Source organism: Festucalex cinctus, chromosome 2 (genome assembly GCF_051991245.1).
Source record: "Festucalex cinctus isolate MCC-2025b chromosome 2, RoL_Fcin_1.0, whole genome shotgun sequence".
Classification (NCBI taxonomy): domain Eukaryota; kingdom Metazoa; phylum Chordata; class Actinopteri; order Syngnathiformes; family Syngnathidae; genus Festucalex; species Festucalex cinctus.
This window is the reverse complement of record NC_135412.1, coordinates 24,959,484-24,980,876: the sequence shown is the minus strand read 5'-3', so window position 1 is coordinate 24,980,876 and position 21,393 is coordinate 24,959,484. Positions and strand designations below refer to the sequence as shown.

The 21,393-nt window shown below is 43.7% G+C and overlaps 1 protein-coding gene across 5 annotated transcripts in view; it reads right to left on the bottom strand.

The window, feature by feature from the left end:
- Window positions 1-300: 300 nt before the first annotated feature.
- agap1 (ArfGAP with GTPase domain, ankyrin repeat and PH domain 1) overlaps window positions 301-21,393 on the bottom strand; it is a 140,759-nt gene continuing 119,666 nt past the window's right edge. For all 5 annotated transcript variants that reach the window (XM_077513967.1, XM_077513966.1, XM_077513968.1 and 2 more), the window contains 3 exons: window positions 21,095-21,317; window positions 5,616-5,871; window positions 301-3,706 (listed from right to left, as the gene is read on the bottom strand). In XM_077513967.1, coding sequence (XP_077370093.1) covers window positions 3,500-3,706; window positions 5,616-5,871; window positions 21,095-21,317 — 686 coding nt within the window. In that variant the 3' untranslated portion in view covers window positions 301-3,499. The remainder of the gene's footprint in view (window positions 3,707-5,615; window positions 5,872-21,094; window positions 21,318-21,393) is intronic.

Below are 21,393 nucleotides of genomic sequence, written 5' to 3'. Positions count from 1 at the left end.
ATTTTTTAAATAAAGTACAATTAAAGTGTTATTTTCTGTTATTTTATATATATATTTTTTTTAACAAGAATTTAGTGGGCCACAAAAAAACTAGACCGGGGCCACAAGTTTGACATAGCTCAACATTTCTTTTATTTTACTTTTTAATTCAACCAATAAATTAATAATACTAATCAGTTCAATAGTTTTATTTTACTTTAATTGTACTGTACTTGATTTTAGAATGGGAGGTTCAGAGAGTTGGGTCGATCTCTTCTTGGGAAATATACTCCATGTTGCAGGTGCATGTTGAAACCAAAGTGTGTGAACATCATTCTGTTCTTTATTGAAAAGAGACACATTACAGTAGAAGATTCCGTGTTATCTTACTGTACATCCAACTAAACAATAATAATTATTAGAACCACGCAAACATCAATAACGTGTCTGAACGAGAAATCAGAATAGTAAAAACATGGATGGACTTGGAACAAGTTTTGCGGGCAAACTATACAAAACGCACACGTGAGAGGATCTAACATTGAGGTCACGGTTAAGAGTTTGAAGGCTTTTTGCCTGAGAGCTAGCTGCACTGTTGGCCCACGTGAAACCACACAAACTTTTTTCCCCTTTTTTTTTTTTTTTTTTTTTTTTAATCGTGTTGCCATATAGTAGAAGCATGTTCAGCATTTTAAAAGGCGCACAAACAAAATGGAGGAAACTTCAAGCCAATCGGTAGCTGCTAATTTGTCTAAAAATAAAGCTAAATAGCCTCAAGGCTACAAGCTAACGCTAAGTGAATTTAGTGCATTTTTTTGTCATAAATAAGATAGCATGAGTCAAATATATATGTAAAAACAAAACACAAAATAAAAGCTCTTTTTAGGTCATCATCAATGGTAGGGTTACACAATCACAGGTTGAAAGAAAAGAAGGCAGGGGTGTCAAAACAAAGGCCAAAGTTGGGAGTGTCTGATTTAAGCAGGGTACACACATACCGATTTTGCCTCCGATTTTCCGGTGTCTTTGCACGTTGATCCCGTGGCGCGCGCATATAAAGTGTCACAGTGTAGTTCATCAGATAAGCAAACGATTAGCCTAGCAGCTAGCTGCTTTTTTGTTACTACTTCTTTGGATTGTCTGGTTGTCTGGATGCCCTGTGGCACCCCTCGCAGGCCAGCCTTGGTACTACAACAGCCATCTGGTTTGAGGAACGAGACTCGAACTGGTTTGGGGTGATGCGCCGTAAACGTGTGCTATGTTGTGTTGTCGGTATGGGAGTACCCGGCTCAAGATCTGTAACAAACATTGAGGGGAGTTGGCAAACTGACCGAAACGTTTCCTCCATTTACTCAGCAGTCACGTGGTGAGGAGACACGGCGGGCTAACAGCACATTCAGTCAAATCAAAGCGATATGCAAGATTATTTCGGTCATCACGCATACTTTGTAGCCCTCAATCATACACTACGAATGCAGCTTTGCTTTCTTAGTGTCGACCTGTCTAACGTCAGACTTGACACCGGGAAGCCAAAGTAGGAGAGAGTAAATAAATAAATAGTCTCCAAGTTGGAAGGTGAAACTTGAAGTTGTGGATAAAAGAGCACCACCTTCAGTCGAGCGGTTGTCAGCACATCTCAAGGAGGGCCTGGAAATTATTTTCAATTATTTGCACACACACGCACAAAAAAAGCCCTTCCCATCTTGAAGCTGAAACAGCAGGAGCTTACAATTAGAGTTCCTGGTGTAAAAACACCTGAAGAAGTTAGATTCCCTTTTTTTTTTTTTGTTTTTTTTTGCTCAACCAGGAAGTAAGCAAACAATCGGAAAAAACATCTAAGAATGCAAACTCGCTGTGAGTGTTAAAGGGACGGTGTGTGGAAAAACTGGGTTGAACGTCAGTCTTTTGTGAGTGTTTTTGTTGAGTCTTGTTTTCATGGGGGTTAGCGTTTTGAATGATGCTAAAGTCGTTAGCATTTCCTTCCCTTTTGACTCGAGGAGACTTTCTGCCAAGTCTGAAAGCTATTTGGAGACGAATACTGTACCTTCTAGCAAAGGTGGGTGGAGGACGTCTGTCAAGTTTTCAGTCCCGTCGTACAATCAGTCACAGCATAAATTAATTCACACATATTTGTAGTATTGAGGTGGTTGAACACATTCACGTTCCAGTCAAAAACATCATCCTCAATCCAAATGTAACACTCTTGGGTGTCCCCACTAGGGATAGGCCGATTATTGGTGCCGATATTTGGCATGTTTACAAATCTGAAGGCCGATCAAGCTGGTATCTCATTGAGTGACGAATGCTTGCGAACGTAGCGAATTTAGGGTTTTCATCAGGATTTGTAGTTTAAGTTTTTACTTGTTGCCATTTTGAACATATTAGTTTTTTTGTTTTTTGCTGTCCGCGAAGACCTTTTGAAACCTTTTACGAACCCTGACGTAAACCCCAAATGAGCTTCATTCGCAAGAATTTGTCGCGTGAGTTATTGGGAACCTTTCATTTTTGTATTTATATAAATTTCCACTTTATAAAACAAAAAAAAAAACAAAAAAAATTATGCTAACACTGGGACGCCGTACACTTTTTATTTTTAAAAATTAAAAAATGAATAAAATTAAGTAATTATGTTGAAAATTTGGAAAACTACCAGGAGAAAACTTTAGGGAATTATTTCTCAACTTAGTTTTTAATTAAATTTAGCTTAATGCATGTTGATGTCCTTGGAAGCTCCCTGCAATTTTTTGTGAGCATTTTTAAACAATCCTGGGTTAAAAGAAAGAGTAATTTTACAATTTTGATGCTCATGTTTTCTCTTTTACTGCAAATGAATATTGGCTTGATATATCAGTTATCGGTCTCTTTGATTACTAATAATTAGTGAGAGTATCGGCTTGAAAAAAACAAACAAAACCTATAGCCCCAAGCATGCTTTTCTTTCCAAAAAACAAAACAAAATGGCAACTAAACTGAACAAAGCAGATTTTCCAAGGACACAAGTCCAGCCTCGTGTGAACATCGAGTCAGTCAAGTGGAGTCAGGTCACGAGTCCCCCCCAAACGCCACCTCTGCCTTCAAGATGGCGACGCGGTCATGTTGGGAGGCGGTGCTTGCGCTCATCTTCACCGTGAGCACACTTACACGCTGCTTCTCGCCGATTGTCTTCCCAACATTCCTTGTCAAGCGGTCCAAATAGACAAAACATGCCAGATCGCATCCCCTTCACATATTTGTCACATTTAACACAGGTGAATTAGTTCACAGAAGTTAGAGGGGCCACAACACCATGTTGAGGACACGTGACTCGATATGCTTGGGCCGGGAAAAAGTGACGCTGCCTGAGAGCAAACTGGCCTTTGTAGTGTGTGAAGCCGTCAAGAGTCTGAGGTGAAAGTGACCCCGGTACGGTACCCAGCATGCTTTGGGTACGTCCCCACGCTCAACCGGTTTGACACGTGAGGTGGGCGGAGCCTAAAGTCACAGCAGGTAGTTGAGTGTTTCCCCCAAACGAAAGGGGGCGTCAAATGAAAGCGCTGCCGGCGCTGCTGCAGCTGTTGTTGCGGTTGGCGTTGCGGCGCGACAGGTTGGGCGTGGCCATCAGCGGGTAGCGTTCGTCCGGGCAGCCGTACTGGGCCAGCGTGTCCACGCACTCCTGGCTGTTGGCCTGTCTGGCGTACGCCAGCGCGCTGTTGCCGTGTGCGTCCCTCGCCATCAGATCCACGCCGTACTGTGCGCAGGCAGGCAAAAACAAAAACAAAACGAACAGTTAGCATCGAAGATAACGCTGCATTTGAAGATGGCCGGAAGTCGGATTCTTCTGACTTCAAACCAGGAAGTGCGTACGGGAACGCCCCCTTGAATTCCATTTGTGAAGTCGGAAAATAAAAAGGACCCCGACTTCACTGACGGACTACAATGTGACGTAACGTACGTGACCGTATGCCGCTATCTCCCTGCATGAAATTAGATGGTGAAATTATACTACTAAACTTGCATGGAATGCTCATGAAATAAGATAAAAACAATAAATGAAAGCAAAGTTGCGAGAAGGTAAGTTTGCTAGAGGTCAAAATGAGTTTTGAGGACCAAAATAAAAACGCAATTTATCACTATTGGCCATTTTGGTTGTTTACGTTAGCTTTGAACGCTTTCAGGTCGGAACTGGGAAAAAAACAACTCGGATAAATCCAACTTCCAACCTTCCTCGAATGCAGCATAAGCGTGCCCAAAAATAATACATTCAAAATGTGGCCTGCACCTGAAGGTGATGAGAGAATTTTGGAAAATTAAACAAATGTAAAAAAAAACACACTATTTGCAATCTCTTTTTAAAATGTATTATCTATAACTGTTTTGATGATTAAAGATCAAGGAATTATTTGAAATAAAGAAAGGTTACATAAATACTAAAGTTCCATTAATTAAAACACATTCAATACCAGAAATATTTTGTTATGTCTCTTAAGAATCGTACATATGTATTCCTTATTTACTTTTTTATATGGTAGGGTAAAGAAGAGACGATATTTTTTATTTTACATAAAATCAGTGAAGAATTTTTGTGGGTTTATTTTTTCCCCCGCCTTACGCATTTCAATTGACCTTACCGTGGCACGCCCCTCCCCGCCCACAAAATGCAACAAGCAGCACCCGCTGACATTTACCAGTCCAGATGAGCTGAAGTGCATTCACACTAATGCAAAAGTTGTCAAATCTTCCTTGTGATTTCTCGGTTAGGAATTTTCAGGATGCTGATATTTGTCTTCGAAGCAAGCAAAGGGGTTTTAATTTTTTTATTGAAGGATATCTTCATTCCCTCACCATGCAATTTTGCCCCAAAACAAAAGGAAATACGCATCGCTGTCTGATGCTGCAGAAGTCAAGAAAAGACAGTCGCCTCACTCACGTCAACCGATTGTCAGCAGATCCGAAGTTTTTGGACATTGTTCCCATCAAACAGGGTAAGAATGAATTTCTATGACCTCATAGTTTCAATGTTTTGTTGGCATTTATAGTAAATAGTAAGTTTTGACTGGTTGTGTGTGCAAAGTTTGATCCAGCGCAGACATTTTTCGTGGTTGTTTGAGGGTTTAGGGAAGGCAATAATCTGGACACTCTCGCGTTTTGTGTCTCTCTTAAACAAGCCGTTACTACCGCAGGACACCGTTTAGTCGATCGAAATAATGGCTATCACTCTTATACAAGCCGTGACTACAGCGTTTAACCATTTTTATTGTTATTTTTTCTTGGCTTTGGATAACCACGCAAAGGATGCAATGCACTACCGGGAGCGTGATTGCTTTTGTTTGTCTGCACCAAAACACACGTGCCGTCGCAGACATGACGTCTTGCGTCTTGATTGCTTTACGAGCTCATGTGGGCGTGGTTTACGGTAAGGTCAATTGGCGTCAATTATACGTGATGTTTTCGGTATTCGTGGGCCAGGCCAGTTGCTATCCCCTGCGAACGGCGGCGGTCGACTGTAAATAGAAACACTGTTTAGTCCCCTGCATTCAATCAGGGTGAATTTTAGTTTGTGTGACGTGAGATCTTGCCGAAAATCAAATCAGACGGTCTCTAAGCTGGCCTGGAAAAAGTGCAGGAGAAAACGGCGGCGCGCGTGCGTGACGAGTTACCCAGATGAGAAGCTGCGTGATGACCACGTTGCCTTTGCGGCTGCCCAGGTGCAGCGCGTTGCGCCCGTCTCCCTCGCCGCACGTCTCGTTGACCTGCTGCCTGGAGCCGTGTGCCAGCAGGAGCACCACGGCGCGCAGGTCCTCCTCCACCGTCGCGCGAAGCAGCTGCTGGCCCAGCGACAGCTCGCTGCACGGCAGCGAGGGCAAGAACACGCGCTGCTCGTACTTGGCCCGGATCCAGCGCTCGCGTTCCTCCCTGACGACAGACACAGAACGCATTTCAACGCCAGAAATATTTTGTCCCGCCTCTTACGGTTGTATGCATTTATTTATATGCCCGCGTTCAGATGTGGCACGTGACGTCACATCGTGGGACCGGTGCCGAAAATACCACGTAGTGAACGCGGACCGTTTGGTCTCCAATCCGGTGTGGTCAAGTGCAGCCGTGTTGAATCCGGTTACGGTTATCTGGCCAAATCTGACCATGTAAACATTCGTTCAGGCCCCTGGTTTGGGATTAGTGCGAGGGCGGGGAGGAGACATTGAGCTGTCCCCCACTTGATGAAAACATGACCCCACTGGGAGATAAAGGGGGACACAAAAGTGTCCTACGATGATCATGTGACGAAAACGTGTCCACTCAAGTTCTATTTATCTCATTCACAGGCAGCCATTTTGACTGAAGCAACCCCCATTCACTCCCGGCTGTTTTACTGGATTTTGACTGATTTTGCAAGGTCCACAGAATATTGTATTCTATTGCTATAAAAAACATGGAACCAACCAAAAGAAAGGTTAGGGTCCCATCTTTCCTCAGGAAAAAAAAAAAGTATATTTCTATCTGTTTCTGTTTTGCAGCAATTAGCATTAGAATATAGCCACGTTTCATCATTATTCACAAATTTATTTTAAAATCTGGGGTAAATTGCTTGTTGCAACATGGCCCTGGTTGATCTCTTATACTCTGCTGACACCTGCTGGCCGTTTTTTTCTTTTTCTTTTTTTTAGGTAATTACTACCATTTTTTTCACCCATTCTCTACAGTTGAGAGGGTGCATCAAGGGTGTCTTCTGTATGCTCTAGCAATAAAAAAATAAAAAAATAAAAAAATAATGTCTTTGGGACACTTAATACATTTAAAATAGAACCTATTTATACGTTTTTGGCAGCAAATAAGTTATTGGTAGATTTAATTAACTCATTCACTGCCATTGACGGAAAAAGACGTCAACGTCAATTTTTTTTTGCTGGATTGGCAGTGAATGTGTTAATCAATTAATTGTGATTAATCAAAATTCAAAATGTGATTAATCTGACTCAAACATTTAATCGTTTGACAGCTCTAATTTTTAATTTAACAGTTACCTTACATGATTTCCAAAATACAGTGGTACCTCGACTTACGAATTTAATCCATTTCAGACACGTCGTCGCATAATGAAAAAAATAATAATCATAAAACGAGCCGCAATTTACATGTAAAATAGCTTATCCGTTCCAAGCCTCCAAAAATTCAGAATAAATGTTTTATAAAGAATACAAATGCTTCAAAACATGTAACAAATATATGTTACAATTAGATTATTGTGGCAATAACAAAGAATAGAGGAATAGAGTAAAGAATAAAAATGATGGTCCTTTACCTTTTTAACTGCTGTCCTCACCGTTTTTTGCCCTCTTTGGTCTGAACACCTCATGGCCCGAGGGGCGAATAACGAGGATGCTACGTAGATACATCTATTATCTATCTATTTACACACATAGATACATGCGGTATGCTAAGGTAATAGCCAATGGCAGAGCAGCTGTAAGTATGTTACGTTCAGGAAACTCTGGGAGCTGCGAGTAGCAGCCCATACTGTCTTTTTACCTTTCGTATCCTGAAACTTCTTTCGTAACAAGAGGTAATATTTTCCTGTTGAGGAGTTTTGTAACTTGAAAATTTCGTATGAAGGGACGTTCGTAAGGAGAAGTACCACCGTACTGCAGTTGTTGACTCATTTGATAACTGATGAGTTGCTTGATAATTGAGGAATTGTTGTACCTCTGTCAATCTACTCTATTTGCCTCAGAGTCTTTTTATTTTTTGCTCAAGTGGGGTTCAGTTGGTTCTCTCGAATATCTGAGGAGTGCACTCAATGTGTGACGTTTGAGATTCCTTCCGTTTTGCAACATATCAATAAAAGCGCCTTAGCCTGACGAAAGGCACTTGTGATGTGCGCCGAGGTGACAACAACGAGACCAGCAAGCCGAGACTTTTTGTGGTGTGGGAACTTGCCCCCCCACAATCTCATGAACTTCCTGGAGACGAGCAATAGCAAGCGGCTAGCATCACGGAATGTCCCGGAGGCTTTTTCTCTTCTGGGTGCACGGCCCGTGACCCCCCGGACAAAGCCCGGAGGTGTCGCTCAGTGTGCGCGCGCGCGGCGGGATGCCGACCTTCTGTCCCCCCCACCCCGGAGGCGGGAAATCGAGGCCGGCGGACCCCGGACACGCACGCCTTCCTTCCCCCACCACCTCGGTTGCTAAGACTCCATGTGTGTGCGTGTGTACACAGTGACTCCATCATTACTAACTAACGAGTCTTGAAAACACATAGCTCTCGACAGTGGAGAGGCTAATTGCACTAATTAAGCACAGTGTGTGTGCGTGCGTGTTTATATGTATGTGCGCATCTTGCGAAGGCGCAGCCTCATATTTCTGTGCGCTAATGTGTGTCTCTTTTCACATCCCATTAGGCAGAGCGCTGTTTTGCTGCACTCAGGCATGCTGGCTAGATAATTAAACATGAGTACGGGTGAGAAGGCAGAGACGCGCGCGCACGCACAGACACGCACACGCTCCAGCCCAGAGGGCTTAAAGTGTGTGTGTGTGTGTGTGTAATTTAAATTAATGACAAAAAAATAAATAAATAAATAAAACAGCACCCAAAGGATATAACCCCCCATTTGATGCATTTACTGTATCTCTAGCGAGTCTGGACTGTCTAATGAATCTCAATTGAGTCTCTCTTGTGTCTGACATGCTTTTTTTTTTTTTTTTTTTTCTCATTCTCAATTTTTTGTTCACTCGCAGTGTCCACCTGTTGACCGACAGCTTCGTCAACTCGTCCGCTGAGGGCCCGCAGAGATGTTCACATTTCCTGTTCCTCACATTGTGCGTGTGTGCAAATGTTCCTTGTGAGCGGCTCCTTTGTCCGGGTGTGTTTACGTGCACGCACGCGCACACACCCACGCACGGGGCCCAGAGGCTCCCTCGGCACGATTCAAGGGGTCATCTATCCATGACCCTCAAACGCACGCTGATAATCACACCCGGCTCATTAGCATAACTACACACAACATGAATTTAGCGCCACTTTTAACTGATGTTTGCAACATGGGAAGTCCAGATGTGAATATTTACAATCGCAGCAGTCTGTTATCTAACAATTATTATCAATAGGGCAGTTTATAATTTACATCTAAACTACTATTTTTATGCTGCATTCAAAGATGGACGGAAGTGGGACTTTCCACTTGTGAAGTCAGGAAAAAAAAAGGAGCCCGACTTGACCGGCAGTCTACAAGTAACTGCTGCGTTCTCACCAAAAGCGGGGGATGGCGATTCGGCGGCGCGTTTGCATTGTAGTCAATGGAGTTCGCGCACAACGGAACGAAAGTGCGTGGGGCGGCGCGGAGGACGCGTTTTGCGCGTTGGGACGCGGTGCACGCAGCAAAAATCCGCACATTCGTGACGAAAATTCGCACATTCGCATATTCGTCAAAGTTCAAAATTGAACTTTTTTCGTGTTTTCGCCTCGCGGTAGCCAATCGGCTTCGAGTACGGGCCACGTCGCACACAGCGTCCTCTCTATTGTCACCCCGAGCGCAACAACACGGCCAGCTGGGACAGAATGATGATCAAGAAAGTGCTGGTAAGTCTGTTAACTTGCTTTTGAACTGTACCAAGTTAGCAGCAGTGCTTATTATTAATGCCAAAGCTATTTTTAGCATAAATGCCGGCCGCCAGATTGCCACTAAAAAAAGCAAAAGTGCTACCACATACCTCAAAAGAGGAGAAAATAGTGCCACGGCTGTTTTGTCCCAGGAAAGAAGTGGAAGTAGTTGGTGGTGCTCTCTTTTTGTTGACTCGCTAAAGTGCTCCACTTCCTTGTTCACCAAGGGACACGCCTCCTCCGCTCCGGTGCGCACAAAAGTGCGAATGAACAGCAATCGTTCCAAAACCAGTACGCGGTGAAACGCTCACGAAGGAAGCGTTCCAGTTTGCCTTTTCGGATTTGGTGAGAACGTAGCATTAGCCCTGCTAGCTGCTACATGCTAGCTACTGTACATCTTGTGTGTTAATACACCAAAAAGAACTCGAGTTTATACCTACGGAGGCCACTGCTGCTTTGATGTGAAAATTAATATAAAGTATCAGCGCTATGGAACCATATTTGATGTTTTAAAAGCTAACCTATGCCTACAACAACATAGTTAGCTAGTTGATCAGTGATGTGAGCGGTAACCGTCACCACGCCACTTCAACAAAAGTAACTGGATAGAAGTAACAGCCCAAAAGGTAAGTTCAAAATATTCAATTGAAACATATCTTCTAAACATTCTTTTCACAGCAGCTCTGAAATGTATTACAAGCTCTTGGTTGTAAACTGAACCTCGCTCCTTTAATTTTTGGATTCAAAAATTGAGAGAAATCTATCACATGGAAAAAATAACCTACTTATTAAGAATTCAAATACATATTTTTAGAAAGAAATGGAGCCAGGTGGAAGATTTGATATTGAGGTCCAACTAGCAATACGCGCTGGGAGGGGTGCTTGTGGATGTGCTACTCTGTGATTGTAGTGACTGTACACGTGACTATTGTTGGCTGCGATGGAATGCTAAGTATATAGATGACACTGTTTATGACCCAATTATTGTATTTTATTTTCATATACATGTATATTGTTTTTCTTTTAAGGATTATTGTACAAAATGCTCTATTGCTGTAAAAATAAAACTCAATAAAATGTAAGTAAAAATAAATAAATAAAATCTTCAATTGAAAATCGCGACTTCAATGTGTTTTCGTTGTCGTGAAAATTAGCAACCAACACGAGATTAGCAGTCATCTAGACCAGTGGTCCCCAACCACTGGGCCGCAGACCGGTACCGGGCCGTGGGCCACGGCGGCAGCACAGTCGAAAGAATAAAAAAAACGTCCAGTAAATTGATTAGCCGAGGCTTTTAAAATGTTTTATTTTGAAAAATGACCGGATTCTCGCTGTTCACGACGGACTCTTTACGCATGTCAAGATGCTAAAGCCCAATTCATTCTGACTGTTGAACGTATGGGGTGCGTTCTCCGTATGGTGGCCACATGGACTGCAATTCTCCGTATGGTGGCCACATGGACTGCAATTACCGCGTGCAATGCGTGTCCGGAAATATGCACCAACCAGACCACAAGATGATGTGGGATTCACGCTGGGAGAGAGAGTTGCGTTCACGCGATAACAACCGTATATAGACAGAATCCTATTTGTAAACAATAGCCACGCTTGCCTGTTGCCACATCGATATGCTTTTTGGACATTATTTCTGGGATTTCCACCATGGCTCTTCAGCCAAACGTACAAAAGTACGTTTTCTCTTTAAATAGTATTATTTTGTCATGTGTAATTTATTCGAATCTTTTAATGTTCAACTCATTTCATGCAATATAGTTAGCTAGACACCCCCCCCCCCCCCCCCAAAAAAAAAACAGAAAAAAAAAAAAGTTCCCAAACTCTTTTATTTTGAAATATACCGGATTTACCTTGATGAGAGACACCTGACTTCCTGTCCGAACCAGAACATCTAAACGCAGCAGAATGGTTTGAGCCAGTCTGCCGAGCCCGCCTGTTTTCTGTTAAGAAATGACTGCAAACTTGACCACACGTACTCAGCAATCTTCCACTCACATGCACAAACACATATAGACAAGTACACTGTGTTCCAACTATGTTTTGCATTTGCATTATTAGGGTTGGAACACCCATGTAACTAGGGGCGTGGAAAACAAATTAAAAAAAAGAGGGTGAGTAGAGTGCAGTAGTGAATTATATCAATCAGTTCCTCTCCTCTCTCCTCGCGAGCCTTGAACTGAGTGTCTTCTCTCCTTTTTGTTGTGTTTAATAAATGTCAAACAGGTAAACCTGACAATGTGAATACTGAATATGAAGATTATGTTTGAGGTGAGATCTTCTTATAAACCCAATATGGGTTTTCTTGATCTCTCCTGCACACTTTAATGTTACAATTGTTTTTATATTGTCTTTTTGTCTCTGTGCGAATAAATCATCCATCCATCCATCCATCCATTTTCTTGACCGCTTATTCCTCACAAGGGTCGCGGGGGCTGCTGGCGCCTACCTCAGCTGGCTCTGGGCAGTAGGTGGGGTACACCCTGAACTGGTTGCCAGCCAATCACAGGCGAATAAATCAAATCAATGAATTATTACTTCACCAGAGATGGCGCTAAAGATTACAAACTGTCCCTTTCAGTAATTTTTGTAAGGTACTTTTGTTTTCTTTGCTCTGGCTCTGCTTCTGAATATCGTGAAGAGTTTGTTGATGCTTGTAGGCGTTGTGTCCTTGCTTGTGTAATGCACATTTGACTGTAAAAAAAACAACCCCCCACTGATGTACCAGAAAATGTTCAAGTCCGGCCTTGAGCTTGACACATGACCTACTCTTTCAAAGTAAAAGCATTACACACATTGATAAAACATAAAAGGTACAACTTGGGGAAAAAAAAAAGCTCCTACTTGAGCTAATAGCTTCTGTTCAAGGCGATCCTTAATTACAGTCGGGGTGTGTGTGTGTGTGTGTGTGTGTCAGAGGTAATGAGCGTTAGGAAACAGGGTTAAGAGTGACACAGTGTCAGTGGCTCCTCTTCTGGCCTAATTAGTCTTCTAATTAATAGATTAATAGATGGGTAAGAGCATCAGCTAACTGCCGAGCTAATGTGCAGTCAAGATGAATCACCACATCACACTTTTTGTCACAAGGTGAGCTGCACAATGTTCCACGGAAACCTACTGCACATCAATTGTCGACGCTGAGAGAGAAAAAAAAAAAAAAGTCAAGACAAAGAACAAGGAGAAGAAGCTGAAATCAATTAGCCTTTGCCGGACGGTCGTTAGCTGCCCTCCGATAGGCACAGATAATTAAAGGAGATGAGAGGGGGGAGGGGGCGAGTCACCCGTGCGCCTCGACCAGACAGCAGCCAATGGTTAACCCCATGCAAATGAGGAGGGAGACAATTGAAGAAAAAAAATCGAGATGGGCCAAAGCCACGGAACATGTCGGCTAAATCGCTCTTTAAACATGAAGATGTCGAAAGCAACCCAAAAGCGATTTTGAGCATGCAACACGGACACAGATACATTACAGTTACAAATTCTATGATAAACATCAGTTAAACTTAGAGCTGTCAATTTTTTTTTTTTAAAGTAACCGTAGTATTTTTTTTTTAATAATCAAGTAATTGTTTTGTAGACATTTTTACTTTAAATGGTCCAAATCTTGTGATTTCAGCACATCAACAGTAATTGTTTACTGATTTCTGTAAGTCCTTCATGAAAGAAGATTGATCATCTTCTGTGTTGAATCACAATAAGACTTTTGCAAGCATCTGGTTTTACTTTGAAAAACAATTACCAAATCAGTAACATAGTATAACATCAATCCTCCTTTTTATTGACCATTATACAAATACGAAGTACGAAATAAACAGTCGCTGGTTAATAAACTAATCAGATTTGTAATACACTTTAATTCAAAATAAAAATTAATTCGAATAGTCAATAGATGAATCCATTCTAAAAATATTTGACAGTGACAGCACTAGTTAAGCTTGATCATTATTTTGTCAATGCTTGCTTACAAAGCAGGCAGGACATCAGAAGTCTGCACAAATGAGTAAAACGGCAAAATAAAAGTGTCTCAAATGTTTATCAGCCGGGCGTGAACCCATTCAATCCAAACATATTACCCACAGACCCGAGGAAGACCCCCCCTCACCCTCGCCCCGCCGTGGTATGAGCAACTGGCTGAGTACGCCAATCAGCCACGGGGTGGGAGGACGCTTACCGCCGGCGTCCATATGAGTTTGTATATGTACATTTGCGATCTGCTGTAGGATCACGCCAGAGTCATGCATGTAGCGACCGACTTACTGACTTCCTCATTATGATGCTGCGATGACTCAGGCATCAAAAATGCGCTTTTAGCCCACATTAGCAGAAGCCCCTGCTGACGACCAACCACGAAGGCAATCTGATTGGCTCGTGTCAGCCGGTTTAATGTCAATAGTAAATTGGAGGGCTCGTTAGGCCAGTCGGAGGACGCGGCTGCGGGCTGCCGGCGAGGCAGTCATGTAAAAAAAAATCATGTCTATTAGGACTCATTTAATCAAGGATGAATTAGAGTGCAGGCCCAATTATTTGAACGGCCCCCGCCTGTCAGGAGGCTTTCGTTTCTGCCAGCGTGCGCTGCTTAAAATGCAGGCCGAGGGGACGCCGCGCATAATGGCGGCGGGATTAGGACGGCCGGGGTGGGCTCGATCATCATCGGCGCACAAGTTGAGTCCGTTCCAGCACAGAAAGAAACATGACGGACTTATTAAACGTCGTCCAGGAAATTAGCTCCAAATACGTCGAGTCTTGTTTGGTGCTCAATCTTTGTCGGCGTCCTCTTCCGATGTCCGAAGTCCACTGTGCGTTATAATCACAGAACCGCAGGCAGCCAGCAGCAGCAGTATTGTTATCCGCTCCTCCTCCCCCTGACACTGCTCTGACCCTGGGGGGCAATTATCTTGTGATGTTGCCCCCCCACTGCCTTCCCCCTTTTGCTGGCTGCCCCATCGAGTCCCTTGAGCCCAATCCTGCCACCGTGTCGTGGCGGCCGCCGCACCTGACACCCCACCTCAGATTAAAAGCAGCAGGTCTCATTTGAAATCTGTTGGCACTGGCTGGGATGGCCTTTTCAGGAAAGGGGGGGTTAGATTATTACTCACAGCTTGTATTCATCGGGGTCCACGCTGAATTAATCTTTGACTGCCAAACGGTATCCAAAAAACAACCCCGACAGTGCCAGCCGATTTTGAGCATTTTCACTCATCTTTCAAGGCAAACAATGTGGTAAATAGACATCGTTTACATTTAAATTTGTTTTTAAAAATAGTCGTCATTCTGCCACCTCTGCCTGACGTCCCCGCAGCGTCCAAGTAAGCACAGACAGGCAGTAGTAATTCAATCATAGCGATGGACTCACCGGGGACAGTCCGGGTCGCCATCAGCTAGGGGAAATTCGAGTTGTTGGAAAGGAAAAACTCCTTCAAAATAAACCTTTTGTTTGTCATTGACCGCGCATTTAACAGCGTAATCCTTGTGGGAGCAGCAGGGGTGTGTGGCTTTTCCGTTCGGCAGTCTTGAGGAAGCTCCTTCACAAGCTGGAGGTCAGCATCGCGTCCAAAACGCGGAGGTCAACATGGCCGAAGCTTTTCAGGTGAGCCAACGATCGGTAGCAGCCAGGAGTCGACAGGGTCCAGGATACGCCACAACGGAGTACATCCAGGCATTCGGGAACGAGCAGGGGACGAAGCTTGTTCCAGCGCCTGTTTTAGCTTCACCAGCTGGCCGCCGCATTTACCCGGCTCCGCTGCTTCCGCCGTGGAGGAAGCGCATGAACGCAGAAGAGGTCGGCCGGAATGTCAGCCGCGAGCGGGGGCAAAGTTTTCTCCCAACCATGCTTGAACATTTGAACGTACAATGTCTGTCTGATCGGGAAGATGACTTTGTCTCTTTGAGAGAGACCTGCATTGTATGATATTACCTTCAACCGCCAAAAACGTTTAACAACGATTAGTAAAATCACGATGTATGCCGCCATAAACGTTAAATGATGTCAACCACGTTTTCTGTTTTGTTTTGTTTTTTTATCAATGGGCAGTATGTAAATTTCCCAGAGGGAGCGATCCCAAAGGGATCAATAAAGTCAAGTCTAAGTCTAAGTCTAATTCAGTTCACCGTCTAAGTGTAGTGCGTGTTGCCTGGTCAATGAGTTGTGGAATCAAAAACTATCTATGGCCAGCAGATGGCAGCATTGTATCTTTTCTCAATGGGCTGCTGGTGTATGGAATTACAATAGAAACGTGACGAAATCTGATGAAATGTTTTCAAGGATGACATAAAATCTCAAAGCCTTTGTCATAGTAAAGTTTTTTTGATAACGTGTGGCATTTAAAAGAGTTAAAAGGTGTGCCGACAAAGGTATGAAAGCCAAACTATGGCATGACATGGATATAGCAGGTAGGATTTACTTTCATATATGATACAAAAAGCCGGAGGGTTTCAGTCACGTGGGAGAACATTGCGAGAGAAAAAGTAACCGGTATGCATTGTTTACGCTTTTTTTTTTTAAAGAGGTTTCCGGTTGCCTTTAGTAATGACGACTACCGCCGCCGATGATATGGAGGGGAATTACTTCTCGCGCATGCGCTGAAGGTACTTCATAGTCGGGGTCAGTGCGGTGTGTATTTATGTCATTTTTCTACGCGACGTACCGACGTCTAGGCCGAGGCCACAGGGGATAGGCGTCAGTCACATTTGGCCGACGTCGGATTGGTGTATCTAGGGCCTTAAGAATCACTGGTCTGTTGGGACCATCTTTCCTTTCAACATACAACCATCCACCACCAGGTGGATTATGCTGCATTTCTCTGGTTGCCACCAAGTGGTGTGGTTCAAACTGGGTGAGTCGAGTGCTTTTGAATGCACAGAACACTCATGACAAACTTGAGCAGAAGCAGGCCAAGGCCAGCCTCTGGGAAAAGCCGCCAAAGGTCATTAATTGGAAGGAAGGGACATCACCTCTGCAGTCTGCAAGCCGGCTTAGCGGCGCTGTCACTTGCTGTCCGCCCAGGCCTATTTAACACGTTGCGTCAAGTCGAGCCCGAAAAGGCCCAGGGTGCTCGGGCGAGCTGGTGTTGGCGTGTCACTCCACAGATAATTAAAACAATGAGCTGCGACGCCAACAACACAAGCGCCCGACTAAAGCGGCCCACGCCTGTGGCTGTTGGACCACGGGCAGCGAGCCCAAACTTAGCAGCCCCCTCAGCTGTGGCATCAGCTGTGGCGCCGATACCGGCGAGCGTGCCAGCTGAGGTGAGGACGCTTGACCGCGGGCAGCCAGGGGGTTAATGGGAACGTTTAGAGGATGGCTCAGTCTTTTTTGCGCTTTGGACCGCAGAGGAAAAAAAAAAAAAACTTGTAAAGGGACCCTACAGCGCAGCAGCGCTTTATCACGACAACATCAACAAGTAAGTAACCTCTCTCATTTTTAAGTCCTTAAGAGTCTCGCCCTGGTCTCCCTGATGCTAATGTGACCTGGACTCCACAATGTTGTGGGTGGGCTTTCGGCGAGCCGTGAACGCTGGGTACAAAAGCGGAGGTTGATAAAGAGAGGATGACAACAGCTGGAGACTGGCCTGTCACATATCTCATCGGACAGAGGCGTGATCTCCATGAACATAATTTCTCCCTCTGGCCAGACCAGGCAGTCAGCAAGGGGAGGAGGAGGTGTTTAATACAGGCAGCCATGCTAATGCACCTCCTTCGCCAACCCTCCTCCATTTTCCCCTGGGCTCCGACCGTCCCTACTCCCTTGCTTGCATTTCTACCTCTTGTCCTCCTCATCTCAGCTCTCTTCCCTCGTTCATTTCCCTTCGCCGACCTTCCTGCATTTTCTCCTTTAGACCATCCTCTTGACTCATTTTTTACATGACCACCTTTGCTCTTGATTTTGCTGAGTCTATCAGTTTCCTTTTCCATCCAGCCTCCAAACCTCCAAACAGGATGTGGTTGGGAGGTGTGAGCGGGGTGTTCAGACCTTGACAGACAGGAGGTCAGCGTAATTGCTGCTGGCCATATTTAACATTAAGATAATCAGGCCATTAATTACCCTTTGGATCATTAAATCAGCCACTTGCAAAATGAAATTTCGGCCTCTATTACTCACTTGAGAGACCACGTGGGGGGTGGGGGGTTGGGGGTTAGTGTTCCATCTATCTGTCTCACCCAACTCTCCCCCCCTCTGCCTTCCCTGTAACCCTTTCAACTGCCGGCAAAAAGGGCTGGGCTTCCTCGTAGATGATTTTGAGCAAAAGTGGTGTTCCAGTGAAGACCATGACAATAACGTTTGACCATCATACATGTTACAAGAGTAGTTGATGTTAACAAGCATGTAACATCACAAGTCACATCTTGGACAGTTTTTTTTCCCTCCCCTACTCACTTCACTAAAAGATGATTTCAAAATGAGTGAATTTTAGATTAAAATAGGGCTGGGCAATATTGCCAAAAAATAAAATCTTTTTTTTTTTTCCCCCCAAGTCATTCAGCACAAGTACGATTTGGATTTTAATCTATTAAACCCATAAAACGTTTATTGAAAGGCTTCATTTATTCAAAAATAATTCCTGTGCAAAATGTTCAGACAAAAATGCATAATGATTCTGAATGAGTTTTAACATAAACTTAAAAATTCATAGTTTCTGCTTAATTACCATAATTAAGTAGTTGGTATCTATTTTAAACATGTCTTATAAACCACACATCCGGCATTCTGCAATTTTGTGCAAAATTACACCTCATAATAACATCCGGATGTAATAGAACATAAGAACAACATCTTATCCAGAAGACAAAATTCGATTTCACGATTTAGCAAATTGTCAACGATTAGATTTTCAAAATGACAATTTATTAAATTCAACTTATTGCCCAGCCCTAGTTAAACCAACAACTTTGATCAATTTGAATACTAAATATCTTGAGCTATTTACTGTTTGAATAATCAAGATAACGGATGCACCAGGGTAACAAATCATGTTTCAATAATTTTTGATGTGGCTATGTTCACACTGCAGCTTCAATGTACTGTATCAGACTTTTTCATGCGGTGTGAACAGCACAATTCTAATTTTTCAAATCCAACCCGGACCTCATTCATATGTGGATATATGTATGCAATGCATTTGCACTCATCCGTACACATCCGACTTATACCTGTACATCAAAAGCCAAATACACGCGCTGCGAGTGTGGGGTCGAGTGCTTGGGAGACTACAATCATGTGTGAATGTGCAAAAGTTGCTTCGAGTAACAGTGGTACTTTCACATTTGACTTTAATTTAATCTCACCTGGAACTTTAAGTATAAAGTGGACGTTTGTGGTGATACCTGTAATACATGCACGCAGAAGGTTCATTAGCTCATTCAATCCCAAAAACGTGTTTACATGTTTTTGTTTTGTTTTGTTTTTTAAATGTAAGAGCATACAGAAGGCTTCGACGTGAAGAGGTGGCTTAAAGCAATGATGGTTATTACAAAAAAAGGCCAGCAGATGGCAGCAGAGTATAAGAGATCAGCCAGAGCCATGTTGCAACAAGCTCTTTTGTCAGTCTATATTCTAAAGCTATTTGCTGCAAAACGGAAACAGGTGCAAATGTACTTTTGATAGGCTCCATGTTTTTATAGCACAAGAACACAATATTTTGTGGGCCTTGCAAAATCAGTCAAAATTCAGTAAAACAGCTGGGAGCGAACGGGGTTGCTTCAGTGAAAATAGCTGCGAGTGTTAGTTACGCGCAACAATAACGTGATGTCATCTTTCGTGGACGTTTCCATAAAACGATGATATTCAGGAGCGTCATCTCGCACCCCTAAAATATTTCTACCTCCTTGCGCCTCCTGTCATTCTGAAATGAGCCGTGACACACAAACCACATTTACTTCGGTAAACACTGTTCCACATGACGTTGTCTGTGCCTGACACTTCAACATCACGCTTCACAATCAAGGACGCGTTCCATTTACATTAGAAGTCACATTTGTTTTAGTAACGCAAACCAGTACATAAAAAGATCAGATTTAACAAAAAAATTGAATTGGGCATCACGCCCTGCAATTTTGAATGCAGCGTATAAGTTATGTATGAGATTTTCAAAGCTAAAATTTTGAGCTAGCCTCACATTCGTCCTTTGTCAAATGAAGAAGTCGAAGTCTCAATTCTAAGGCAAAATCAAGTAATTGGCCTCACTGCTCCAAATCTTTTGTAGGGGATGTACCATCTAGCGTGGATTTCTTGTTCCGTCCAAGGTTTTAGTAGCACGCAACTGTGAAATGAGCACGACGTTCAGGAGAGTCATGAACAGGGCGGGAGTGAATGAAAATCAAGGCACTTTAAGGAATGGTCTGATAAATACTATTGACGGGCTGGAGAGCGATGCGGCTGCAGCGGAGCGTCGCAGCTAAATTGAGATAATATTGACTTGCTCTAATCTCTTCAGGGGGAAACATACATCAGATTAATAAATAAATAGGAACATGAGCAACAATAAAAGCATTAGCGCTCTGATGGACTAGGGTTAATGGCACGTCAATGCGCTCGGCGTGTGTGCGCAGTCGATGGCTGACTGATTGATGTTCATTTGCATTTTTACTGCAGCCATGTGTGTTGCACTCTTGCGCTCATTTGTACTCTTGCTTGTCTGAACATGCCAACACCTCAACATTTGTTGGGACGTGTACTCGCCAGACTTAAGACTTGTAGTCAGGAATGATATACTTAAGCTAGGAATGAAGCTAGCTTCCCCTTCATCATCTTTTGTTGCTCTCCTTCTTCCCTTTTTTTGTTTTTCTCAATTTGCTTTTCTAAGAATGGATACAGCTGTTGTGATGTGCACTGTTGCCTCATCACCATCAATGTAGTACAGGGTTTACCAATTCTGGTCCTCGAGGTCCGGAGTCCTGCAAGGTTTTAGATGTTTCGGCCTAACAACGCACCAGATACTAAAGATCGGGGTCATTATCAGGCATGCTGATGAGCTGATTATATGAATCAGGTGTTCTAGTGGGCGGAAACATCTAAAACCTGCAGGAGTCAAGACCTCGAGGAACGGAATTGGTGAAACCTGATGTTAGTATGTTACTAAGGTGCTTCTCTTTGTGTTTCTCTCTTCTCCCTTGTGGTTGGTGCTCTCTGCGCCATGACAGCTTCACATTTATCTACTTGTTACTGGCAGTGGTGTTGGGAGCAGACCAGTCGCTGTCATCACGGGATTAATACTGTTGTTGATTCAGCTGTTGTTCTACCGATTGCTCCCATGTCTCTCAACCCCTGCATAACGAAATTGTTTTTTGAATTTTATTTTTTTCGTGAGTTTTAGTTAAGTAAACCCTGGTGAGGCATACAACATTGTCAAGAAATGTTTTAGGCTGACTTTCCCCTTTAAACCTCAAACCAACTGACCAACTCCGAAGTGGTTGGTAGCCAACTGCTAGAAGTCTTGATGGCAGCTAGCTTGGCACGCACCATCTCGGACACGCCGTGCTCACCCAAACAACGCCCCCTATCCGCACCAAGTGAAAGTGCAACAGGGTTGCCTACCTGCTGGCATCCGGTCCCGGCTTCAGATGACCCTGTGAGTTGGCCTCCCACACGCTGTTGGCAAACTCGTTGCCGATGGAAGACATGACCTTGATGAGTTCCAGCGGCCACTCATCCAGGTCTAGCGAGCGCACCCGGGACAGGTGGGTGCCCAAGTTCCTGTGGATGCCCGAGCACTCGATACATATCAGGGCTCCGAGGTTGAGGCTGGCCCAGTCCGGGTCTGCAAGTGTCAATGTGACGGCGTTAGCGGCGTTCATGCAAAACAGCTTGAAACATACAGTAAGGTAAAACCCTGT